General features: G+C 36.9%; 1 protein-coding gene across 3 annotated transcripts in view; it reads left to right on the top strand.

The window, feature by feature from the left end:
- DLG2 (discs large MAGUK scaffold protein 2) overlaps nucleotides 1-21,044 on the top strand; it is a 657,893-nt gene that overhangs the window by 634,406 nt on the left and 2,443 nt on the right. The window contains exons 5-11 of one of the 3 annotated variants that reach the window (XM_025042869.1): nucleotides 300-345; nucleotides 3,505-3,546; nucleotides 10,874-10,924; nucleotides 11,928-12,029; nucleotides 14,309-14,481; nucleotides 16,547-16,656; nucleotides 20,853-20,944. In XM_025042869.1, the coding sequence (XP_024898637.1) occupies nucleotides 300-345; nucleotides 3,505-3,546; nucleotides 10,874-10,924; nucleotides 11,928-12,029; nucleotides 14,309-14,481; nucleotides 16,547-16,656; nucleotides 20,853-20,944 (616 nt within the window). The remainder of the gene's footprint in view (nucleotides 1-299; nucleotides 346-3,504; nucleotides 3,547-10,873; nucleotides 10,925-11,927; nucleotides 12,030-14,308; nucleotides 14,482-16,546; nucleotides 16,657-20,852; nucleotides 20,945-21,044) is intronic. The other 2 variants (XM_006926670.1, XM_006926664.3) reach the window with 2 other exon arrangements.

The raw sequence follows: 21,044 nt of genomic DNA, 5'->3' as shown, positions 1-21,044 counted from the left end.
GGGCAACATTGACAGTGGGAAAAAATGGCATCTACTGAATTTTTCTTTCCTTTTTTTTTTTTTTTTTTTTTTTGGTAACAATCTTCCGCTTAAACATTTGAGTTGCTTTACGGATCTTTGAGTCTCAGCCCAGAGAGTTTGGGGTGAAAGTTGTGTCAAAAGAAGAGAAACTGGGATCCAGATTGCTTAGGCAACATGGTCTGTCATGGTAGTATCCATTTCAACTCCACTGACTTCTTCCTTCCTCTTCCGTGGCTGTTCTTCCTCTCTCATTGCTCTCTCTGGGGACTTCCATGCAGGACATCCCCGGATTAGGTGACGACGGTTATGGAACAAAGACTCTGAGTAAGTTCCCAGGAATGGTCACTGTAACTTTTCTTTTCTTTTCCCTTCCTTTTGAGTTTGGCTTTTGTTCCTTTTCTTGAGGGCCTTTCACTCCTAGCATGCACAAGATACGAGTTTTCTTTGTTACCTAGCTGTGAATGCTCCTACAAAGTAATTTTCAACCGTTTTGTTCTGCATGTCAGCATTGAAAAGCAAAGTGTGTCAGGCACTGTAACTTCTGTTGCAGTTCAACCTTCCCTTTCTGATCGTGTGATATGACCAACATGGTCTTGATTCCATCTGTGGCATCACTTGCTCTGCTGCCTTACACCTCCCAGAGAGCAAGAAACCATGTTGAATGAAAGGGCGAGCTAAATGTTCTAGAAAAGGAAAGCAGAAATATACTTTACGTCCCTTCTTCTGCCTTTTCACCCAGACCTTGCCAAATTCCATAATTGGGTTGTACGTTGCTATTAGTAAAGGAGCTATTTTATAGTCAAAAGGAACATGCATTCTCAAAAAGTTAATACTAAGCTATTTGATCTTCCATGAATAATTCTCTGCTATTAACTTTGAATGATTTTTTTCTGACTTGCAGTGGTCCTGCTTGAAACGTTTGTATGATAAAGGTTTAGATATGTATTAATATGTTTTTTCTATTAGTGATGTATTAGCTGCATTACATAATCAAGTCTTCATTTTATAGAGGAAAATAAAATACATTAAACCTTTAAATCTTCTAGTTATTAATGCCTTTAGTCTGTGTCTCATTGCACTGAGCAATAAATATAATAATATAATATAATAATCCTGTGTATTAATGTACTATGCTATGACTTTTCTTTCTTTAATACTAACTCCATTGTGTAGGCACCAGTGAAATAAGAACAGTGTTTTGTGTCTTTTGCAATTGTATCACATGTTCAATTTTTTTGTTTTGTTTTGTTTTAACAGCTATGGGCAATATTTTTAGAAGCTGTTCATTTCATTTGTATAAAACAAAATAGCATTGAGCTGAACTTTGTTTTCAAGAGCTGTTTACGTAACCCTGCGTAATGATACCCTCATCTTTCAAATTGTTACTTTGAATTTTCTTTTAAAGATATGTATATATAGAAAACAAAATCTAATCAAGAGTAACTACTGGTCTCCTTAAAGATGAAAACTTTATCTTTGGGTATCTATATGGAATAGGTTATGAAATTTTTCTGAAATTAGCAGCTGAAGTTCAAATATTGATTTCAACATTATCTGAACAGCATCAAGTACCACCAGAGAGTTTCTAAATTTTCAACTGAGAGGGAAAAGGAAAGCATTCTAATATATTGCTAATATGTGAGCTTCACTAAAAATAGTTGCTGTTAGAATGTCAAAAATATGGCTGAAGCCTTATGCAAATGTTTTCTTACTCTTTAAAAATTGAACAGATTTCACTAGGTAAGGTCATTTGCCAATTCATGTTATTGTTAGCTATAATTTGGACCTTAGCTAGAACATATCTTCAATTTCTTTTTACCTACAAAATGGAAAAAATTCTGTTATACAATATCTTGATGCTAAGATTCGTTGTTAAATAAAACACTGTATAGTCCTAAATTTCTCCACAGACAGTGTAGCTTTGTTCTAAATTATTTTAAAAGTAGAAATCAAAAGCAAGCAAAACCCTGTCATCCCCAGTTCAGTATAATCATGTACATAAAGACAAACATTGTTAGGTGTATGCCTGGACTTTCTTTTCTGTAACAGAAAACGAATTTGCACTGATTCATCTACACTTCTTTCCTTTGTGCCCCTCTTCTCTTGTAAATGTGTGCCTAAATTAGTAACGCAGTTCTGGTCACATGCCAACACAAAGAGAAACCATTCATGTGAACTTAACCCATGCTTTGGTTTTCATTAGTTTCATGCTCTAAAACTAATTCATCCCTAATAAGTAAATTAACTTGATTGTGGGAATCCTTTCACAATGTATATACATGTATCAAACCATCACATTGTACACTTTCAATGTATTACGATTTTATTTGTCAATTATATCTCAATAGAGTTTAAAAAAAGAAAACTAACTTGACCAATTGGCAAGTCTTAAATACATTTTAAAGCATATTTTTACTGTTAGAGAAAATGGTTATACATTCTTTTTCTTTTTCTAAAAATGTACAATAGTTGTCACTTTTTAAAAAGCTGAAGTTATTGCTAATGAGCTTCAGAAATCAAATAGTCACATAGTCTTCATTTAATTAACCCGATACATGAAGAGGTCGATTAGTTGATGAATTTATCTACAACTTAATACACAATACAGAAGAAAGGATATGATTTTGGAAATAAAAGCTCTAATTCTGGCATATCCATCTCTGTTATGTGAGCTAAACTGTGTTTTCATAAAAAATAGTTTAAAATATTATACAAGCAAGTCATTCAACATGAATTAAAAACATACTTCATGCCAGGACCTGCTTGGTATCAGGCCTTTTATCTCTTGTCTGTACCATTCTTCCAGCATCTAATAGCTACCCAAGCAAGAATCTTAAAAAAAAAAAAAAAAAGGAAATATTGAACTGATTCATAAAAAGCTTTTCAGTGACTCATTTCTTCTGTCAAGATTTTCTACTCACTCACTAAAGCAGAAAAGATCTCCAACAATCTTTTTTCATTTTGAGAATTAGTTTAGGAAATATTTAAATTAAAATAAAATTCAAGGGATTCCAGGGATTGGTTGCAATTTGAAAAAGCAATATTCGTACAAAATATCTAAAGGCTAAAACAGAGAAACAAAAAGCCTGTAAGAAAACTGCCAATTTAGAAGCTCCTAAATTCATAGTCAAGAAACATCCAGCTGAGATGCACACTGACCTAAGTAACATAAATCTGGAAAATCAGACCTATAAAAATGGGTCAAAGTGTTTATAAAAAGAAAAGTGCTTAATTGACATACATTTTTTGTAAAGATGCTTTCCTAAAAAGAAGACACAGCAATCAAGTAGTAGTTTCCTACAAAATGGAGATAAAGTTTTCATCTTTTTTATCTTATCTGCGTTTTCTTAGTGCAGTTTTCCCTGCAGACTTTTACTTGCCTTTTGCTCACATTTCTAGTAGCCTTGCATGAGTGTATTCCTTTAAGTTCTGGCTGCTCGCCAATGCTTGGTATCTCTTTAATTTGCTGTGCTGTTCTTGCAGAACATGTTTCTTCTAATGCCAGCGATAGCGAAAGTAGCTACCGTAAGTTATTGCTTTGGTTTGTGGTTCTTTTCTTTGCAATTGCCCCATTGCCTGTAATGGTCATTTCGAATTTTTGCTATTGTTTTTTGATCACTGCCCTTTATCATCTTCATGCAAAGCAAATGGCTTGAAGTGAAATCACCAATTGATGTGGAAAGATACAAAAGACACTAGGGCCACGGGCGGACTCTTATGCAAGCAGTCCCAATCTCAGTTGACTGTGGCCTGTGATGCAGTTCTCTCAGAGAGGGTGGCGCGGGGGCGAGGGGCGGGGCAGTGGGGGGGCTAGTTCAACCAGGTGGATTTTGACATTCAGCCCTCTAAAATGATTGAAACTCCCTGCAGGAGGGTTGAGAAGTCATGGTTTTGTTTTCTTCCTCATTTGGCCTTTTTTTTCTCCTCTTGGCTCCCCTTTACAAGAGAAATCTTTATAAATGATAGTGTTCCTTTTAAATCGACCATGAACCTTTTATATCTCTTCTCTCCTTGATTAATATTTTAAGATAGATACTATGATATATCTAACTATATTTTTGATGGTTGGGAAGTGATGAAAAAGTTTCATCCTTTAATGTTGAAGGAACTCACTATTTTTTTAAGTGAACAAATCTTGGGTCAGAAAGCTTAGCTGAAAAGGTAGGTAACTACTCAAAATTTATTTCTGGTCTTTGTTTGGTCACCTCAAGCCATTTGTTTAGTGTATAAAAATATTCACCAAATACCGATCACATCCTTTTTGATCCATTTATGTGGTTTCTTACCACTTACTTACTGGTTTTTGGTGACTAACATAGGTACATATTATTACTGGGATTTTTACAATTTCTATAATATTTATTTGTACTCCTTAGTGAAATGGATTACTCAAAAAGCAGTTGCCAAGAATATTATAAAACAGGCCCAATACATATGACCCGCAGCTACCAAGACAGAAATCAGTCAGGTTTTTTTTCCTTAAATATTGTATTAATTTAAAACTAGAATAGTTTTTGTTTGTTTTAGTTTTGATTTTTTTTCTCTTACAGCATGGTACTTTACAAGACCATGCATTTTTGAGGGGGCATGCCAACTAGTTTTCTTGAAGTATGACAAACTTAGTTTGGATTCTAATATAGGCTTTGGAAAATCAGATGGCTGATAAATAGAAAAAAAGCACAAAAGAGGAAAGGTGGCAGAGAGAGGTCAGGGCCAGAGGAGGAAGATGAAACACACTACAGAATAAAATGAAAAGAATAAAATGAAAAGAATTGAAAAGAAATGAGATACCCTTGAGCCATTAAATATTAGAACCACCTAATTTTCTTCCTGAACAGAATGTCAAGTCTTATTAATGAAAGACTCAAAGGGTTCTCATCCTCAGTGTGGTCTTTAACATTTTTACATTCTTTCTATTCGTATTTGACAATTATCCAAACTTGGAGAAACATTAGTCTCATCTGCATACTCATTTGATTTAAAAAAAAAAAATTAGGCCAAGAAGAAGTGACCAAAGCATATGTTCCTGACAGCTAAGGTACCCTCAGTTTAGTATAAGGAAAATATAAATTGTTTGTTGGGTTCCATGGAGACCAATGGCCCTCCTTTCTCTGAAGTTCAATTTTCAATTTTTAAGGTTGTCCTTCCATCCTATAGACACAGATATAGAAAAGAGAAATGTCATGCTTTGTTTTTTCAATCCTTTTTATGGAAAGTTTATGTAAGAACTACCATTTCCTTTGGAAATATTCTTGAGAGTATTTTAGAGGACCCCCCTTTTCTCTTTCAGAGAAGAGAATGTTCTTCCCAGAATCATTAGGTTATTAAAATTGAGTCAAAGCTTTCAGCTGCTCAACAAGTTTTGATAGCTCCAAGATGACATCAAATAATCTTTTCACTCTCAAATAGTAGGTACACATAAATGTTAATTGAGTGAATCTATGAGAAGAATTGGAACTGAACTCTATGATATTACCAGAGCAAATGTGTAATATAATAATCTATATTAGTTTGAGTCTCATCTGAGGTTACAGAATGTCAGCTACTCAGATTGCTTTCGTTACAAATGACCGAAAGTAAGAAGTGTCTTTGTCATAGCTTAGAAGAGTAAATGATATTTTTTTCTTCAAGATGGAAATATGAGGAATTATAAGTGGACATTTATTCATTTAGCATCTATTATATGCTCTCATCACAAGCACCATGAGACCCAAATGAAAGTCAACCAACTCTGGAACTCAGCACACATATAGTGAGAGAGAGAGTTCAGTAAATGAAAAATGCACAAAGTGTGGTAGTTTCTGGGGTAAAAGTCTAGCCCAATAACAGTTGGAGTTTGGGAGGTGATCTCAAAAAGGAAGTGCTCTTTGAGCTGAGCTTTGGAAAGATGAGGCACTTACCAGCTAGACAGACTGAGAAGGAAACTTTCCAGGCAGGGCAGTGGCACAGAAAAAGGCACAGAGGCTTAAGGCAGACGTGGTTTCTAGAAAGTGGCATTTTGAAATCAAAATATGCTGCATTTTCTATTGAATTCCTGGCGTTTGCTGAAATTATGACTAACTTTATGTGTCGTGAAGAGCGACATAAACAAGTACTAAAAAGATCCTTTTTTCACTGGTGTCCGGGTGTTATTTTTTACTCTTAAGACCATTCGATGTCCACTCTGGGGAAAAATAGCTTTTTAAAAATGGTCAGTATTTAGAAACAAACACTGTGTTTCACAGTTTCAGAGGGCACCATTCACACTGCATCCTAGAGTTACATGTTGTGACAACCTTACTTGAAAGCCTCACACATTTCTGAGATACACACACGCGCGCGCGTGCGCACACACACACACACACACTTATGCAAACTTCAAATTCTAAAAAATAGCTCAGGACTTTGCTGCACCATCTCAAGTATCATAGAATAATTATTTTTGTCCAAGTCCAACTTTACTGAGCACTAGCCAAAATGCAGTTAATTACAGTGCACGCTGTCTAATTATGCAAAACGCCACCTTAAAACTATCTTAATTAAGGGCTAATTCCATGTTTCTATCTCTCAACAAAGTATTACAGTGCAGGCTTGTATCTGTGGTTGTCTTGTGTCTTAGCTTTCAATTGCCCTCGTTTTGGGATGCAATACAGACCATGTAGGTACAATGGAGACTTTGTAAATCTCTGCAGCTGACGCCCTGCCTTCCTCAAAGCTCAGCAAAGCTCCTTATGTCATTATGGACGTGGGAGACTGATGATTATCCTTCTCACCTGTTGGTGCTTATCAGCTAAGTAGGATTTTCAAAACAAGGATCTTGAAGAAATGATCTGATTGAAATTGAGATGCTGACATGGGAGATCTAGGACTTTTCCACTGGAATCAGTCAGATTGATGCCCATATTCTTTGCCTTTCTTCACTCTAATCAAATATTGCCCTTATAGTTCCTCTAGTTCTCTAGCCTTTATTAAGCAATTTTTCATTACATCTATTTTCTCATTTGATTTCTGCAACCAAACTGTGAGATATACCTTATAGAAATACTCCATTTTACAGATGAGGAAGCTAAAGCTCCAAGAGTTAATGTATGTCACTAATATGGTGACACTTCAAGTCCAATTAAGACATTTTAATTTTGAATTCCATACATTTTCACTCTTCCCTGTGGTTTGTAATCCAAGCCTCTCCACACGTTACCTATTTTCTAAGCCTGATATTAAGGTTTTATGTTTATTAACTGATTTAATCTTCTGAACATCCCATGGAGACACTGAACCACAAATTCACTATGTGATCGTGAAGAAATCGCTCCATGTCTTTGAACCTCATTTCTCTCCGATGTAAAATGAGTAGCTTAGGTTAGAACAGAGATAGCAAACAGATTTTAATCAAGATTCCAATTCTGACCATTTGGTAATATCTGTCTGAAGAGTTGTATTGAAAAATATTGAGGCCAAGTTGAGGTTCTGCAGTAAATGCAGACAGTGATAACTTGTGATGCCTGTCAAGGGCATGGAATGGGGGAGTGACATCATGTGCTACATACTCGCCATCTATCAACCACATGAACTCCAAACCATTAACCTAGTTTAATCTTTATAATCATCAATGTAGACACTAAACACTAAATTTAGGACATTAAATGTGCTGCCACTGGTCTTTACTTCACTAGTCTCTTTTCTAGTTTCCAAAAATTTCTAAAGAACATCAACTTTCTTTTCCCTATCGTGAGAGCATATCAAGGTCTTACTCTGAATTCCTCTTATTGTGACTTGCTTCCAGTTTAAACACAAAGTATTTCATGGAGATAGTTACAAAAGCCTCTGCTAAGTTTCCTACAGCTGGAGATGTCCACACACAGTACTGCTGCCCTCCCACTCACAGCCATGCAGTTGCAAAAACAAGACCAAGTAATAGTTTATACCTTTTTGTCAGCTGTTATTTCCAAGTGCCAACACCTCCTGAACAAAAAGTAGAAAAACTGCTAAGAATGACTGTTTTATGGAGATGACTTAACAGCAGCATTTTTTTTTTAAGAGTTGTTATTTACATTGGAGCACCTTCTGGACTCTCAGTGACTCTGACTCAATCTAGCCCTTATCTCTGCCACTCATCCTTTGTTCATTTACAAGGTCTGCCCCTGTGTCCCAGCCCCCACAGAGAATTCTACATCTTTTGCCTTTTTGAGACAGTGTTATATACTCAACAAGGAGTCAAAAAAATATGTGGTTTTAAATTTTGACTCTACTAATTACTGCCTGAGAAAACAGGCCTCATTAATAGCTCTGAGGCTCAGCTTCTTCATCTGTAAAATGGGTTATCATCAGAGCACCTACCTCAAAAGAAATAGCTGTAAAAAATAGATGCCAATGGATGTGAAAACCTTTTATGGCCTGGAAAGTGCCATACATACATGAATTATCTTTTATTCATTGCTGTGACTTTTTTTTGCCTCCCCCTCTTAGTCTCCCTTCTGCTATCCATAGGGCTTTTTATCCTTGAACATGAAAGTGAAAATTGGTTTAAGGTGCTGAATTCACAGCTATTATGTAATACCAGCTGCTGTGAGTTCCCTATAGGCGTCCTTACATAGCACCTGATTGTCACAGGGTCTTTAGAATTGGGATGGGTCTTGACATAAGGGGTGTTGCCACCACTGTCTGCCAGTCTTTCTGCTTTGAACAAGAACCGGTGCCTTTTATAAATTAGAAAGTAAACAAAAAGCAATGAATAAACAAAGAACTACAGAACTGTCTAACAAAGTTAATCAAAGCGGGGCTACTTTGAGCTAATTTTCCAAATCGCAAATTATACACACTGACACCAAATACCTTATTTAAGGTATGCCTTTAGAATGTCCCATCAGAATGATTTGCAAGGTCATTGGAAAGAGATTCCTGTGGAAACACGATGCGTTATATTTATTTAGAGAAAACCACACTTGTCAATGAGAAAGCACGCAGACAGAAACACATAGTAGAACCTGTCTTTGGCCTCATCGCTCATCCTGTCTCCTACCACTGAAGTCAGAATGCAAATTCATTAACATCTTTCTTTATGTTAGGCACTGGGGACACAGTAGTACATGAAACCCAGTCCTTGCCTTTATGGAGTTCCCAGTCTCATGGAGAGGCATAAATATCACCTGATATTTAAACCCTTCGTTATCCTGTGGTCAGTATTTCTCTTTTCACATATTTATCATTCCAGGAAGATTTCCCTGTAATATTACAGTCTAACACTGTCATGCTTCTATTGCTAAAGCTATACTTTTCCCTCAACCATTTTACACTTATCTTTTGAATTCCCATGACCTCTACATCTCAGGCTTTAGATAACGGGGGCTTAGCAATCATTTTCTTTTTAGCCTAGCCTCCATAAATTTCAGTAGTTTTGTTTATTAAAAGGAACCATTTTTCTCCTGAATAAAAAAAATGTGAATCTGTCTCCTCATGTATCAAACCTCTGCCCAGTTGTGAGAATGTCCCCTGAAGACTTCTGAGGCATCTATGAGTATGCCACTTAGAAGGAACATCAGGCTCATTCTTCATGCCTAAAGGAAGTAGCTTGGCCTAGTGGTGCCATTCTGAGAGTGCGCTCTGCTTGAGGGTGCGGTAAGATGTGACTTAGGCCAGGGGCCAATTCTCATGCTTGAAAATGTAAGACATCCCACCCCACCCCAGCTACCCAGTCTCCAGGAAGACATCTGTACTTCACAGCTCTATCCACATATTGCTTCATTTCCCCAAATCAACTGGCAGTATCGAAACTGTGATATTAACTAACTCCTTTTATGAAATGAACTTACCTGGTCTGATGCCGTGGCTATTGAAGGAGGAGCATGTGGTATTGACAAACTGTAACAGTGTTTCAGGCGTGATGAGGCGATAAAGCAATGAGATTCATTGCCCTTTGGTTTCTGAAAAACTACCTCATATCACACTTCTCCTCTATAGAACAACAGGCAGGAAGTGCTTTTCAACAGCCCTAAGCTATTTCCTCACCAAAGAATAGTCAGTCTTAGGCCTAAAACAAATATAAGAGCAGACTTTTCTGGGTTTGCAGCTGAATCAAGCTAATCTCATGCCCAGGTGAAAAAGATGATTGAAAAAAATAATTGCCTAAAACCAATTTACTTTCCATGTTTATTTGTTGATTCAAGGCCCACTGTAAATCAGAAGGCTTGTAGCAAATGACATTGGAGGGGCTGGCGCTTTTACTATATTGTCTTTCTTAGTTCTTTTTCCAAAGTTTCAAGGCTAGATTTATGAGTAATTACAACCAGTGATTTAGGGTGCTCCTCAATTTTTTATCTTCTTGAATTGACCCAGCATTTTCATGATGAATTAACATTATCATAAAATCCTCAGTGCCCTATAGGTATGTTCTGATGAAGTTTTTGTATAAAACAAAACAAGCAGACACTTGCTTTTGAACAATGTGCTTCTCTGGGAAATAAAATAGAAGATGAAATAAAAGGTCCAGAAATGCTGACAATGTAGCAGCACGCTAATGAATGGACCCTGTCCTTGAACTAGACCGTTTTGTTTTAAGTAGTAATGCTAGGCATAGAGGCCATGGTGCTCCATTTCTCAGTGTCAGGCAGAGGACAGATCCATAGGTCACTGCCCTGATGAACTACAGACAGCTAGCTTCCAGTCGTTACTTAGAGATATGACCATCGATAACCTGACACTACAATAGTGCCAAATGGTATTATAAGGATGAAAGGAGTTTTTGAATGGTTCAAGGAGAGAGAGCAAGGAAAATGAACCCCAAACTGTGTGTTTCCTGTGTTTCAGAGCAGGGCTTGTAGCTGTGGTGTGTGACTGGTTGTTAGTTCACTGTAATTTTCCTTTCTTCTCTTCTCAGGAGGTCAAGAAGACTTCATTCTTTCTTATGAGCCTGTCACAAGGCAGGAAAGTAAGTTTCCCAGCATGCTCTGGTTCCTGATTTTCAGGCCACAACAGGTGACACCATTACAAGAGGGAAAGAATGAAGGAGTAAGGAAAATAAACTCTATTTAATACTCAGCTGTCCCCAGACCAGATGCTCTCTCTTTTGCCCTCTCACCAAGCAAACAATTTCCCTGCTGACCATGAGCAGGGACAGCTCCCAAGAGGATGGACCAGCTCTCCAGATGAGCTGTCCTTAATGGGAAGGACCACATCCATGTCACTAAAGAGCCCCGTTTACAGGACCGATGGATAAAATCAGGAGACTGACGACAGCTCAGTTGTGGAAAGAACTTTCTAGCCAGCCTGTCCTATGATACAAACCATCTGCGGGCTGCTCCAGAAGCCTGCATTTCCTTTTCTTAGAGGCATTTCTACAGAGACTAATGGCTATTGACAAGGTTACTGCAGAGAAAATTCAAGCATCAGATGAGGAGTTATACCAAACGAGCATTAGAGTTTCTTCTAACCCCATGATACAAAGGAACTGGGAAAACTCCAGGAGAATATAAAGAGTATTTTGAGATGAAGTATGAAATAAATTATGAAAACATAAGTTTTCATTACTACAAACGATTACTTTTTAAAGTTATTGTCTAAACAGTGGCCAAATAGCTACTTCAGAATCTTTTTTTCTCCTGCTCAATTGATTAAACTCAGTAGATGATTTGACGTCATGTAGGCATAATCTAAGAATAAGCACAACCCCTCCAACTGGCTCTTTTCATTGACAGACACTGCAGTTCCTTTTTTCTGTTAGTAAATTCCAGAAAGTAGGCACAGCCAAGATACTGAGTGTTACACACCCATTTCCCTATACAGGGCTGTATGAGCGATTTATCCAATGAAGTAATGCCCTCGGCAGTTCTTACCGTTTGACAATTTCGCCTTAAGAATCACCCTGACAGGACAGTTTTGAAGTCATTTACGTGACTTTCTCCTCATCTGCCTCTTCCTTTTCCTCTCTGCAGTAAACTATACTAGGCCAGTGATTATCCTGGGCCCCATGAAGGATCGGATCAATGATGACTTGATATCTGAATTTCCTGACAAATTTGGCTCCTGCGTGCCTCGTAAGTATCATTTTTCTTTTCTCTAGGAAAAAGCTTGGCTCCTTTTTGAGATGATAAAGCGTAATTCTGTTCCTCAGTAGTCTCTCCAGTGGTTCGAATACTACCAATTAGTTACCTATTATCCAAGCATCTTATTTAATTTTCTCTGCCTGACACTTCATCTATCCTGCCATGTAATCTCTATTTAGTAAGTAGTAAGTATGTTCTCCAAACTGACTGTGGGCTCCTAGAAGGCAGGATGAATCTTTTCTTTGTAACTGCCATAGCATTTAAAATCACATAGTATTATTGATAGGTATGCTCTCACAGATTGATTGAAATGCCACTGAATCACACTTTCCCACATAATAAGAGAGATCAGAAATAAAAGCCCTATTTTAAAATCATCTCAGTATGATTTAGGGCCATGTGTCAATCCAAAAACAAAAACCTTTCCTCTGTGTTTTTATAGTCCCACGTTTGGGGAAGATGAAGACAAGAAGGTATATAAAACCTTAATCTATCCTCATTAAAGTAATTACAGACTTTAATCTACTTTCTTATCATTATAGACAATCATCAGATCTCCTGGTCTCTGAATATGGACCCATAAAATTCTATCTTCTCTACCTCCTTTCTCTCTACCATACCTTCCCCACTCTCCTACCTCCATCTACCTCTATTCCCACTGTGTTACATAAAAATTAGAGGGCTTCTGTGTATGTAGAGAAAACACCAGGAAATTTTAATTTATTAGATAATTGAGCTCTTAAATTTGATCCCAAATTTTTCTTTCTCACTCTACATTTTTTAAGCTTTATGCTTTGAACTGTCTGTTACATTGCATTACTGCAAATGTCACCTGGAATACATAAGAATAGCAGGAACTGTGTATGTGTACAGGACATGGACTGAGGGAACTAGGATGATGGGTATGTCTCGTGAGGCCTTCCCAGCAAGTGCTCTGGGAAGAGATCTTGCCGTAGAACATAGCCTGAGAAAGACTCTAGATAGAAATAATCAAGTCAAACTCTATTCATAGCAACTTCCAGTTTGTTCCTCCACTTTTGAAGTAAAAAATAAAAAAGGCAGTTCTTAAGCACTATTTCCATTTTACCCTCCACCTTGTACACTCTTCTCTTTCTCTTTTTTTAATTAATAACATATTTTATGATAATCAATACATATTCATTGTACAAAACTTGGAAAATGCTTTTTAAAAAGTTAAACAATAAAAAATATACAGAATTCCACAGATAACATCACAGTTAGTGTTTTCTTAGATTTCCACCCCTTCTTTCTTTCTATATATGTATTTTCTCCTGTGATTGAGGACATATTAGATAAATACAGTATTTTTTGTTTAACATTATTTAAAATTTTATATAATTATTTTAAATTATATTATGTCATAATTAATCATTGTATGATATTTTGCTTTTTGTCTCATATAATTATATATTATAATTACTATCTATAACTGATAAACTAATATAACTGAACATCTTGAAAGATAAAGTTTTAAACAAATTTTGACAATTTTTAAGACAGATTCCTAGAAATAGAATATCTGAGTCAAAGATTGAAATTATATTAATATTTTTATTTATATTGATAGATTGCCCTTTTCTGATGAAGTTTAGTCACGTCTAGCCATGATTAAAGTTTAGTCCCATCCTAACTGTGATTATCTCATTTTACGTCTTTTAAAATCCCTGAATGTATTTAAACTGTATGTCTCTTTATTTTCTGGTTATATGACACATTTTCTTGCTTCTTTGCTCATCCCATAATCTTTTATTTTGTGTTGGACATTGTGATGCTACATTACTGAGAGTCTGGATTTTGTTATCTTCCTTTATAAAATATTAAGTTTTTGTTCCGACAGGTAATAGTTTACTGACAGATCAGCTTCTTCCAATAATGACTTCATTTTAGACTTTGTGAAGACAGGCCTAGGGTAGGTCTAGAGTAATCTAATTTGTGGCTTCTCTGGGGCCATTATATGACCTCTAGACTCTCCATTTAGAAATAGAAGTAGAATAAATGGAGTTCCCCTCATGTGTTTCACTTGTCAAGAATAATAGTCCTGCACTGATTATTATCTGATGACTGAAAATAGCTATTTCATATATTTTGTCTAATTTTATAGTTGTTTACAGGGGGAAACTAAAACTGGTACCTGTTGCTATGTCATGGTCCTTCATATAACATATTTTTATGTATCTATGTTGAGGGTGTGGTGAAGAAAACAAGTATAAATATACGACATTAATTTTATTATTTTTTGTTTTATAAAGATACTACGAGGCCAAAGCGTGACTATGAGGTGGATGGCAGAGACTATCACTTTGTCATTTCCAGAGAACAAATGGAAAAAGACATCCAAGAGCACAAGTTTATAGAAGCTGGCCAGTACAATGACAATTTATATGGAACCAGTGTGCAGTCCGTGAGATTTGTAGCAGAAAGGGTATGTTCACCAGTCATCTTACACCTCCTCCCCTGAAGAAGGGTCCCAGGTGGCAAGATGCATTTTGGTCATTATTCTTTCCTGATTATAGTTGTAATTTTTGATTAAATATTCCTTTTAAGATCTCTAAGCAGAGAGTCACTTTAGAACGAGGTTGCTAATCTTTGCTCTAATCTCAATAAAATATGCCAATTGACTTAAGGGGTGGGGAAGTATAAACCTAAAGACAATTAACAGCTTAAAGTTTATGAAGATTCATTTTGTCCTTTGCTCACTTATCTTTGATCCCGGTAAACAGCATTGAATTTATTAAGGAAGCTTCATTACTCTTGGTTGTTTAGATCGAGGTCCTCAATTCTTTTTAATAGCAGGAGTTACTTGTTATCTTCCTGAAAACTTGAGGTCCTCATGATGGAGGGTAAATAGATGGAGAGGACTGCTTAGCCAGCTCAGCTGGCAGCAATTCCAACTTACGGGAGGTATTTCAAGGGAATGGAAAAGGAGAGAATGTTCAAGAGGGAATAGGATAGGAAGGCACCCGAGTGTGGCTTTAAGATCTGCCTATAAAGACATCTTAATCTGTAAACAGATGACCAATTTAACAGGAGGGGGAAAAAAAGAATTAAGAGGCAATCACATTGTAACAGAATTAGTATTTATTGGGTTGATTTATTTTGATACAATCTTTTTTACAAAACCTCTTTTAACATACTAGTAAAAATAAACAAACAAACAAACAAACAAGAAATTTTAATGTCTATCTGAGAATACACTAAGAAGTTGCATCTGTTTTCCACCCTCTCAAAAGTTAGGTTCTATGAGGTATATTATACTGTTTGTAATTAGTTTCCTAAATAATTGCATTTATTTTCTTCTTTGAGCATGTAGATACAATCTTTGTTAACTTAAGAGGTTCTGGCCAGTGAATAATCAGACAGAATTTAGAGATTTTTATGTAGCTGCTGCACTTCATAGATAGTAAACTTGGAATTTACTACTTAAGTGATAAAGGCTTGAACCATCTCAGTGTGTTTCTCCCATAAGAGCTCAAGTATTTATGAATTCTGTTCATTTTCATTTGGATATTATAGATGAGTTTTTATCCCCATTATTGATTTAAGACTGTTCCTATCTGCATAATATGCTTTTTTTCTTCTCATGTAAAGTTCTTCTAGCATGAGGGTAATGAGGCCATTTCTCTCCAGGAGGTAGAATATGATGTGTGGCAAATAAATCTACTTTTCCAAAAATACTTAATAAAGCAATTCCTTGTTCTGAGCACTCATTGCAGTGGAAGTCAAGTTAAATGAGGTGTGCTATAATGTAATAGAGTTTTTATTTGTTAACAAATTTACATACCCTGTGCAAGCCTCTCTCATAGCATTTAAGATATAGTATTTACAATAACTCTTTTTGTGTCTGTCCTCTGCTAGACTGAGCACTTCAAGGGCAGGGTGTATATAAGCATTCAGCAAATGTTTATGGAATTGTTCTAAATTCACACAATTACCATTTCTCCAAATTTAACATCAGGCAAGGTGAGACAACAAGGTGTCTGTTCATTCCAGTGCTCAGGCTTTGGGTTTCTGTCCTTGTAGCACTGAGACTTTAGGCAAGTTAGTTAATATTTCTAAGCTTTAGTCTTCTCTTCTCTAAAATACTGTTGATAATATGAACCTCATAGATTTGGGAATTTCTTCTTGACAATTGTCTTCAGAGATGGTTTATGAGCTTCATGAGAATAGACTCACATTACACTTGTCTATATATATTTCTTTGTGCAAAACATTAGATTTATTTAAGAAAACAAAGTACCTGAGATGACATATGTGAAATGTCTATCCCAGTGGCAGACACTTAGTAAGGGGGTAATAAATATGAGTTATGGCAAGCATTCAGTAATGACCTATACATCTTTCATTTATGCTTTGCAGTGATCCTTTGTCAAACCTTAGAAATCCATTATTCCTTATCTTCTCCTAAAGTACACTTACATTTTTTTAGGGGGTGTTGGATTATGATCACTTTTTCTGGATTAACTCCATATTTTTCTTCTTTCTACCAGGGCAAACACTGTATACTTGACGTATCAGGAAATGCTATCAAGCGGTTACAAGTTGCCCAGCTCTATCCCATTGCCATCTTCATTAAGCCCAAGTCTCTGGAACCTCTGATGTAAGTGGAGGCCACTGGGGGCCTTCATCCGGTTCCCTGTTCCATATGACACAGCACATTATTAACAGCTTTTTGTCACAAATGCTTACAAATGGGAAATGCCACTGTTGATTTTTTATGCATTTCCTTTTTTAAAAGCTATATTAAAATTTTTTTTTGAGCCACTAGAGACGTAATGTCAGTAACTCCTTAAAATGTCCTCACTAATGTTTCTCGACTTTTTTTCATTTCACAAGTTGTTTTGTGTGTGTGTGATTGTTTTGTTTTGTTGTTTTAAAGGTAGGTTGATTTAGTTTGGTTTGCTTCTTCAGTTTTGTTTTACAAATGATAGGTAGCATCATCTTTGAATTGTCTATTTCTGAGAGCAGCTCCATTGGTAAATCTTTTTAAATATGTAGGTTTTTATAGAGGGAGCAGACAATATTTTAGACTCTTTTCATTGGCATTTCACTTTGCTCTATCATAGAATTCTTGTGTTCCTTAATTAAAACCTCATGAATATAGACCACTATCTTTAATAGGGAGTTTTTAAGACCTTAGAGTATTTGACAAGGTACAGAAGTGAACCACAAAGCACTGGAAAAGAGTGCTTATGGAAAGACCAAGAAAATGAAATTACTTAATCCCAGAGATGAAAATAGCTACTTGCAGAGGATAACAGCTAACTGTTCCGCATCTTCTCTAAAGATGAAAAGGCGAAGTGAGCTGCAGTAGCTGGAATCGAAGCCAAGAAAATTAAGTTAAACACATAGTTGATCTCTGGGGAAATTGCCAGAGCTGTATCTTAAAAGCAGACTATATTCTCATAAATAAAATATGGACAAAGTTTCTCACCAGGATGAAAAAATAAAATTGGGAGGTGGCTGACAATTCAGCCACATGAATTTAGGTCTTAAATTTTAACATAAAGATTATTGCCCATAGTTGGCACGTAAGAAAATATGTGTTAATGTTAAAATAATGATTCTTGATAGTATTATCCCTGATCATGTATATTAAGTTTCTCCTCGTGTAGGATATTGTGTGGGGTATTACATAAAGTGAATTAAGCAACCACAAATTTCATCATGTAAAAGTAATTTCTAATTCTTAAAGAGCCTCGTAAAGAGCCTCAAAAATTATTAATGCTTACATTAATAATAGGATTCAAAAAATAGCCCTCTCATCCTGGAAACAGCATTTTAAAGGCCTGTTTCATAAATAGAAAAATGAATTTCCACATCATAAACATGCAGTGGGATAAATGGCTTCCTGGGGAAGTGAGGCCTGTGGGAGAAACAGCAGTTACGCATTTGGTTCAGTGTGATATTGGGAGACATTCCCATCTGGTGCTCAGTAGGAGAAGGTCTACTTCCTGCCACAACTATAAGATGACTTATTTAGTTTTGCCTTAGGGCATTGTCACAGTCACTTATCACCAAGGAAGATTAAACATCCTGAAGGCTGGATTCCTCCACCAGGATAGTGAATCTGACAGAATTTTCTGCAGCCATAGTCATATGTGGTGACATTCAAACCAACGTGCTCTCATTCGTAGATGCTTGATGTTTACTTTCCAGTTCGCTCTTTTCCAAGAGTTTTACTTCAGGAGCAAAGCTGGCATGAATTGCCCAATGCCCAGGGAGGAGTGAATGCTAGGTCAGCTGGAACAAGAGCATGGCAGCTGTCACATCTAGGCATTGATACATCATCACACACATTATTTCTCAAGTGCATCGTCCACATCAAACCACAGAGCTTATTAGCACATGCATAGCTGACTCTTCAGAGAAGCATAAAATCAAGGGCATGTATGAAAGAGATGTTCTTTTTATATTGTGTTGCCTCGTGACTTCCATTCCCTGTCCTGCCCAATGGCAATGGGAAGCTTTCCCGTGTCTCTTCACCTTGCCCCAACCTGCTCTTGCCTTCTCGCTCCTGTGATAGCCTGTGTTCACTTCTGTATTCAACTGTGAGATAATTATATTTATTTGTCTAGCTCTCCATGCATTCATTCACTGACTTATTCATTCAACAAGTAAGTGCTGAGTCAGGCTCCATGCCGTGGTCTCTTCCCTCAGAGAATTCACAGATTAGGCAAAAAGACAGAACAAACCCATAGATTAGAGGTTTAAAAACCTAAGCTTAGTCATCACGACAATAAGTGCAAAGGGAATATAGAGAAGATAGATCAGGATGGGCCAGGGAAGTCAAAAAAGATTCTGACCTACATGATTTCTTGACATCTGAAGCAAAACGCCATCTTTCTGTGAAACGTTTCCCTTGGTTTAGCCCAGCATCTTCTGTACCTGAGAGTGACAGTCACTCACAGCTTCTAGGGCTAGTGCTATGTGGGAGGAGAATCATGGACACCATCGCTCAGGACAAGATGAGTTTATTTCAACAATAAGAGCTCACAAAATTTTTGCTTCTGTGTATCGCAGCCATCAGTGTCATGTACAGAATCATGTTAACGTCTAGCTTTAGTTATTTATTTTTTCCAAATAAGGCTCTTGGTATAACTTTTAACCAATTTTACTTAAAATTGGTTTAAAAAATCCTTACACCAGATTTACTCTTGATTAAATGTACAACCTTACACAAGTCTCTTTACTACTTCAGGCCTCATTTACTTTCTCTGAAAAAAGGAATTTGCTGAGACTACATGTTCCAGCCCCAGATCTCTGGCTTCCTTAGTGGAATGAAAGGCAGCAAAGTTGTCAAAATTTTATGTGCACCTGTGATGGTCCCGATGGACTAACCAAAATGTCTTTGCTCTCGGCCGGACTTTTATCAGCCTAACACAGTCACGCTGGTATTCTTATGATAATCAGAGGCAATGACTGGAAGTCTTTGATTAATGAAATGTCTTTGATTAAGAAAAATGGGAAGATAAATAATATGTGCAGTTTGGTAGGCAAAAAAATTTAACACCAGAGGACATAAGAGGATAAAGCTGCCACTGGTTAAGAATCTGTAATTAGGTAATTTTTCCATCTCCCTCCCACCTCAATTTGTCCTTGAGACTAGGTTGGATTTAAATAAACTTAAAATGATTAAGCAGCACTTACATACAGATAATGATACACCAATGGTTAACAGACTAGCAGAAAAAAAGGGACAAAGAGTCCCTGGCACGATTTCTTTACAGACCATCCTCTTGTCAGAACAAAATAAACAAAAGTAAGCTTTAGAGCTTCCTACCAAGCTCCTCTATCCTGGCTCGCTATTTAATATTACTTGCTTATATTCTATTTGGAAATATTTTGGTTCCAGGGCTTTTGATTGTTACAGTCTCTCTGTGTTCATTTTAATTCAAGCCTTCTTTAGCAGCTCCTTAAGATTCCATTTGATTATAAAAACAAGAAGTTCGGGGTTCCGGTCGCTGCAGACATACCTCGCCATTAACAGAAGTTTAGCATCAAGAGCTGCAGATGGCTGTTCAGCCTGAAAGATACACATGCCCGAGGGGCCTGTCACTTCTTCTATAATTCTTTGGAAGCACTTTCTGTGCTTCTCCACTCCACATGTGTCCTGCTGCACGTTAAAGAGGAACAGCAGCCCTTGGGGAGGATGGGGTAGTTGAGAAATCAAAGCCTGCAAGGCCAAGACCTGAGAACAGTCAAGTCGTGTTCTCTCAGATGTAACGAGGTCCAAAATGCTGTAATGTACCTTCCCTTCTCTCCATCTTTTGTCCTCCCTTTGACTACCCCTGGAAGATTTAGTTCAATTCTACATGCCACATTTAATGGAGATAGAGCTAGACCAGAACAAAGTCCAAGGAAAGGTGGACAGGAAGGTTAGGATTTGGAAATCATGTCCAAAGAGAGAAGGAAGGAATTAGGACAGATTATTCCGAAACAGTGAACACCTCAAGGGACACGTGAACACTTGATTTAAAGACCCTGGTGCCTGTCGTGGAAGAAGGAAGTTTAGCTCCTATCTATGGGACTGCAGAGGACAGAACAGGGACCAGTGACTGAAAATTATAAGGAGACAGATTCTGCTCCAATCCAGTGTGGAACCATGAGACTGCCTTCTGAGAAAGTGAACTCCCTGACAAGGAGTCCTTGTTGCTGAAATTATTCCAGCAAAGAGGAATCCAGAATGAAGACCACACTAGGCTTCCTGCAAGATTCGTTTTTGTCATACCTTTTACTTTCTCAGGATTTGGGAGATTCCCTGTGTGTTCTAATACCAAACCCTCATTTTCCCAGGGAGATGAACAAGCGTCTAACGGAGGAACAGGCCAAGAAAACCTATGATCGTGCAATTAAGCTAGAACAAGAATTTGGAGAATATTTTACAGGTAAGTTCATTTACCCTTGGACTGTGAGAAAGGAAATAAATTGTCTGACATTTGGCATAGATGTGGGCCTGGTATATCTGGTCCCTAAAACCTTCCTGCT

The sequence above is a fragment of the Pteropus alecto genome, unplaced genomic scaffold (genome assembly GCF_000325575.1).
Source record: "Pteropus alecto unplaced genomic scaffold, ASM32557v1 scaffold7, whole genome shotgun sequence".
Classification (NCBI taxonomy): domain Eukaryota; kingdom Metazoa; phylum Chordata; class Mammalia; order Chiroptera; family Pteropodidae; genus Pteropus; species Pteropus alecto.
This window is presented reverse-complemented; position numbering and strand designations above follow the sequence as displayed.